Source organism: Anabas testudineus, chromosome 12 (genome assembly GCF_900324465.2).
Source record: "Anabas testudineus chromosome 12, fAnaTes1.2, whole genome shotgun sequence".
Classification (NCBI taxonomy): domain Eukaryota; kingdom Metazoa; phylum Chordata; class Actinopteri; order Anabantiformes; family Anabantidae; genus Anabas; species Anabas testudineus.
Window position 1 is genome coordinate 247,501 of NC_046621.1, and position 5,637 is coordinate 253,137.

A 5,637-nucleotide genomic window follows, 5' to 3' on the forward strand; every position below is an offset into this window, starting at 1 on the left:
AGTTCTTCAGGTCAGTTCTCCGTGTTGTCCCCCGGTCACTCCTCACCGACCCCCCGTTAATAACCGTTTTTATGTACCGAGCAGCCAGCGGCCCGCTGCGGGCTCGCAGGCCGTCTGTCCTACTCACGTTTGCGGGCTTCGGCCACCTTCTCGGCCGCTCTCTTCTCGGCCTGCAGCAGCTGCTGGATGCCCTGAGACTGACTCGCCATGTCGGATCGGAGAAGGTGCGCAGAGCGGAGCGAGAACCGGAGAAATACACGGACAACAAGGTCGACGGAGGATCTGGTTCCTCGATCTGGTTCCACAGTCAGCTGATGTCACGTCACGTGGTTCTGTCGCGAGCTTCTTCTTCGTGTCATTGGTGCATTTCTGCCGCAGGCGGCGTCACCGCCACCTAGCGGCGGTCTGTGTAACTACTTTTATTCGCTCATCTCACATTCTTTTTTATTTTATTTTCATTTGTCGACTTCGTGATCCAGAAAAGAGTTTTTGATTCTGTCCCCCGTTGGTACCGAGGACACAAAAAAAGTCCACAGTGTCTGCTTCGTCACAGTTAAGAGTCAGTTTATCTGGTTCATTTGTCAGGTTTCTGTCGTACGTTCGTGTGTACGGTGTCAACAGTGCTGTTGAGATCCAGGAATGAGGAAGAGGAACCTGTAATATTAAACAGTCACTCAGAGCAGATCCAGACTGATCAGGCCAGATCCTCCACACAGATCTGTCTGAGGACTCGTTTATCTCTTCAGAAACAGCTGAACCACACTCCTCAACCCACTGGTCTCCAGTCTCCTAAATGTTTCAGCTCCAGTTTACCTGTACAGGTACTGTGGCTTACAGGTTTTGAACAGAAACCACAGTCGTCAGATCATCAACAACTTCTGGACTTCAACATCACACGTACAGTTTCTACTGGTTTCAGCAGCAGATTTCTGTTAAACTGTTTGAATCCTGAATCATGTTCTGAATGAAAAGGTCTGTGACTGTTTATTGGTTAAAGAAAATACATTTTCTTAGTACAGAACCTCAGTGGGATCCTGACAAAAACTACTTCTAGACATTTTCTGGGATTTGTCAACATGCAGCCGAGCCAGTGTCGTTGGTGTAACTAATTAATTAAAGGTAGAAACAGAAAGAAAAACTTTAATTCACAAATGGAGTTTCCTGTTTGATACTGCCACATGACGTGTGTGTGGATTAAAAACAGAATCTTTAGCTGAAATCGACTTGTTGTAGTCGTCGTCTGTGTGTTTGTGTCCTGTGAAGCTGGACTCCGGCCACTTTTCTCATATTTCCTGCTCTTGGGTTCTAACTCTGCTGGATGAGTTTTTGGATTTGATGTGTCCCCGCCCATCAGTGATGCTGCTTAAAGAGCAAAAAGTGGAAGGTGCGCAGGAAAGTGGATAAACCGCAGAACACAGACACATAGTTAAGTTTGTAAATGTTTGTTTGGACGAGTCTCCATGTTCCACATGTTGACCTGTTGGTTTTAAAACTTTAACAACTGATTATCAGCACCAGAAATAAAATAAAATAATAATAAAATTAACAACTAAATGTCATTGAGATGAAAGGAACAATAAAAACACTTCAAATGTAAAAGCAACAGAAAAATGTCATTTCAAGAAACAGAAAGTGTGTCTGTATCAGACTTGAATAAAATCCACATCCTGTCCTGATCCTCCAGGACCTGACTCCAAAAGGAGGTAAGAGAGATAAAAAGAGACTCCAAGTACGTCGGTGCTGTACAATTATAAGTTTTTTAAAATTTGTTGTAAGCCAACGGCGACAGTAATGTCAAATAAAGTATACATTTTAATTTAACTTCTGCTCTCTGAAGGGTCCAGTTTAATTAGTTTACCAGCAGGCGGCGCTGTAAGAACCTTACCAAGTTCAGCATGTATGTCGAGTATTGTAATTTTCCATTTAGAGGATATGTATGGCCAGCCAGGTGTGTCTTTGACCTATTGACCTATTTCCCTTCTTTAAATCTAGTTGACATGTGTGAAGTGTGTCTGCAGGTTGGTGTCTTCAGTGGGTTTGGAGCTGAGAGCCACAGACAGAGCAGTGAAGTCAGAAACCGTCGAGAGACGAACTAACACGTTGTTGTTTCGTGTTTTAAACTCAGAAACATCCAGAATAATTCCAGCCTCGTCGTTTAAAGGGAACATCCGTAGAAACATGTCAAAGCCTCCACTGAGATGGTGCTGAGAAATCCGTCTGGATGTGGGAGCAGCTCCTTGGAGGTCCTACTCTGCTCCCTGAGCTCCGAGGTCGTAGTTCACCAGCTCGGTGTCCTCCTGTCTGTCAGACCTCTGCCCCCTGGTGGCCTGGAGAGACATGGCAGCACAGATGGGAATTAGTGCGTCGCCCCTCTGCTCAGTTCAGTGTGAACGGCACAGGTGGATACAGTACCTTACTGTAGAAATAAAGGGCAGAGGTCAGCAACAGCAGAGTCACAGGCAGGACGACCAGTCTGATGACGAAAGTTGTTGGATCTCCTGGATGAGATTTTAATGACAGTTATCAACAGAGAAGAAGAAGAAGCTGCTGAACTCTTTTTGACTGTTTGGTTTATTGTTCATCAGCCTGCAGATATCCTGAGAACTCATCTGAAACCTGATGTGGACAAAGAACAGGAGACAGACACTATAGTGCACTGAGTGAGATCAAGTCAAGTCAAGTCAAGTCAAGTCAAGTCAAGTCAAGAAGCTTTGTCATTCCAACCACATATAGCTGAAGCAGTACATAGTGAAATGAGACAACGTTTCTCCAGAACCATGGTGCTACATAAAACGGCAACAAGACAAACATGGGGCTGAGGACTGCTAAGTTGTCCTAGCAAAACACATAAAGTGCATCCTGTGCAACCTAGTGCAAACAGTGCAAGAACACAAAGAAAAAGTGCAGAAGTGGAGCACACCCCCGTCTTCCAACTGCTGGGTGGATTATCCAGACCTGAAATTGGAGTAATGACTTACATGGTAGCAGTGAATCAGGGAATGGCTAAAACAGGAAGTGATTTTATAGTGAATATCTCACTGAGAGTGGTTCAACCTGCAGTATTCTGTTCATAGCTGTGGTTCCTGTAACATCATACAGACCCAGTCCACTTTGGACTCTGCTGTCATCTGATCAGTTTCTCACCTGAGACACTGAGACACATCGGACGGCTCTCAGAGGAGAAGTTGTGAGCAACAACGTAGACGTGATAGACACAGGTGTAGCGTCCTTGGTGGGCGGGCTCTGCAGCAGGAAACATGAAGTGGGCAGAGTGATTGACAGCTGGTTGGGTGTAGCTGTGTGTTGTATTTAAGGAGGTGAAGCTGAGCTGGAAGGAGCCTCCTGGAAACTGTGACTGGATGGAGCAGCTGATGGTGAAGCTGGAGCCTCTGAACACCTGAAAGCCCTGCTGCAGGGCCTCAGAGACCCCGTCCATGGAGAACACAGAGATGATTGGCTGAAGCAGCAGGTCTGTAAACACAGGTGATGAAAGATGAGGTCTCGTTAACTGTTTAACAAAACAATGTCACAGGTTTGTTGTTACAGACAGACAGGTTCCTCCAGGTGAGTCCCGTCAGGTGGAGATTTGAGGGTTTCAGGAACAATCTTCTTTCAGCCGTCAGTGGAGGGTTCGAAGCTTCCAAATTCTCTCTTTAGAATGTGATTGTTCTGGAAACAGTTCAGTTTATACTCTGACAATATAAACACCATGTCACTGGGCTTACCTGAGCAGGTGAGATCCAAGATGGAATAAGAATTAGTTGGTAATACACAGTCCCTCAGAGCAGATCCGGACTGAACACAATCAGTCCACATCCACCACACAGATGAGTCTGCAGTCTCTTTTCTCTCTACTACAGAAACTGCAGAGCCACAGTCCAGCTTTCTACACACAACAGCTGCTTCCTTCAGGGTCCAGCCAGATCCACCAACTGGTCTCCAGTCTCCCTGCTTCACTTCCAGTTTACCTGCACAGGTACTGTCTCCTCCCACCAACCTGACAGGTTCTGAACAGAAACCAGAGAGTCGTCAGTAAAAGAACAAAGTGAGTTTGATTAAAAGACACATGAACCAAATCAGAGCTGCAGCTCCACTTCTACCTGAGCAGGTGAGTCCAGCAGCTCTGCCAGGTGAGCAGGTGTTTCTAGTGGAATCTGAGCTTCTACAGTCCAGGAGAGCAGACTCATGGCCTCTACACCGGAACTCTCTGGTCCACATCGGACCCTCCAGTTCTCCATAGAGCCCCCCCTGGAGGACTGAAGGAGGCCCACAGCCGAGCTGCCTACAGACCACCTCAGCATCCTGCTGGTCAAAGTCAGCTTCACACACTGAGGACCACTGGTTAGACTGGTTAGACTGGTCAGACCTGACCTCCAGTCTGCCTGAACACAGACTGGTCCCATCCACCAGTCTGACAGAGTCTGGACACAGAACAGACAGCAGTCACTAAATAAGAAGATCCTGAAACAACAAGGCTGTGATTCCAACTGGACTCAGCACAGTTCCAGCATCAGTTCCTCATGAACAGCAGAAAACGTGTTAAAGATCAAACACTAAAACAGCTGGTTCCAGTTAGAACATGTTTATCTAACAACATCAAGACTGATGCTGTGCAGATGTCTGTGTGCAGCTTGAGCATTTTCATCCTCACCACACAGACAGCTACGTAACAGATACGATTTTCAGATACGTAAACTAGTGGTACAATTCCCGCCTTGTCTCCTTCCTGTTTTCACCTGGTCTCATCCCTGTGGCTCTGCTCTCCAGCCACTTCCTGTCATGCCCATATTTGGACTTCTCCTCTCACCTTGGATCACCACTCAACAGCCACTTTTCTGCTCTGTTGATGCATCGATGGTACGTTTTAGGACGATTGTTTTGATACTGTTTTATGTCGTTTCTTGTTCATGGTCTTGATGCAATGGGTTTTTAGCTTGTCTGGCTCCCAAATGACAAATGACAGGGGGAAGTTAGAAGAAAATGCTTGGTCTCAGTGGGAGAAGATCAGAATGTTAACAAAGTGGACAAAAACAAATCTGTTCAGCATATCTCCCAAAACATAATTGACTAAGTTTTGGAACACAGCTGGTGCGTTTGTATGACTGAATGATCAAATTCTCTGATCCTCCTGTCAATGATAAATGTCATGTTCACTCCATCCATCCATCCATTTTCCACCGCCTATCCGGGGCCGGGTCGCGGGGGGAGCAGCTTAAGCAGAGATGCCCAAACATCCCTCTCCCTAGACACCTCCTCCAGCTCTTCTGGGGGAACACCGAGGCGTTCCCAGGCCAGCCGAGAGACATAGTCTCTCCAACGTGTCCTGGGTCTTCCCCAGGGCCCGCCACGACAGGCACCAGAGATCCTATGGCCACAGCTCCAAACAGCCGCATTGACAATGGAGGTGGAAAACATGGTCCACTCGGACTCAATGTCTCCAGGCTCCCTCGGGACCTGGTTGTAGCTCTCCCGGAGGTGGGAGTTGAAAACATCTCTGACAGAGGGTTCCATCAGACGTTCCCAACAGACCCTCACAATACGTTTGGGCCTGCTAAGTCTATCCAGCTTCCTCCTCCACCACCGGATCCAACTCACCACTTGGTGGTGATCAGTTGACAGCTCAGCCCCTCTATTCAC

General features: G+C 47.0%; 2 protein-coding genes across 3 annotated transcripts in view; both read right to left on the reverse strand.

The window, feature by feature from the left end:
* atp6v1g1 (ATPase H+ transporting V1 subunit G1) overlaps nt 1-321 on the reverse strand; it is a 3,573-nt gene extending 3,252 nt beyond the window's left edge. Inside the window, exon 1 of the mRNA XM_026356700.1 lies at nt 128-321. Coding sequence (XP_026212485.1) covers nt 128-209 — 82 coding nt within the window. The 5' untranslated portion in view covers nt 210-321. The remainder of the gene's footprint in view (nt 1-127) is intronic.
* Nucleotides 127-5,637, reverse strand: part of LOC113159783 (scavenger receptor cysteine-rich type 1 protein M130-like) — a 14,516-nt gene continuing 9,005 nt past the window's right edge. The window contains exons 8-12 of one of the 2 annotated variants that reach the window (XM_026356688.2): nt 4,101-4,421; nt 3,726-4,007; nt 3,145-3,471; nt 2,413-2,416; nt 127-2,327 (exon numbers count right to left, since the gene is read on the reverse strand). In XM_026356688.2, coding sequence (XP_026212473.1) covers nt 2,279-2,327; nt 2,413-2,416; nt 3,145-3,471; nt 3,726-4,007; nt 4,101-4,421 — 983 coding nt within the window. In that variant the 3' untranslated portion in view covers nt 127-2,278. Of the gene's footprint in view, nt 2,328-2,412; nt 2,499-3,144; nt 3,472-3,725; nt 4,008-4,100; nt 4,422-5,637 lie in introns of both variants that reach the window. The other variant, XM_026356687.2, reaches the window with a different exon arrangement.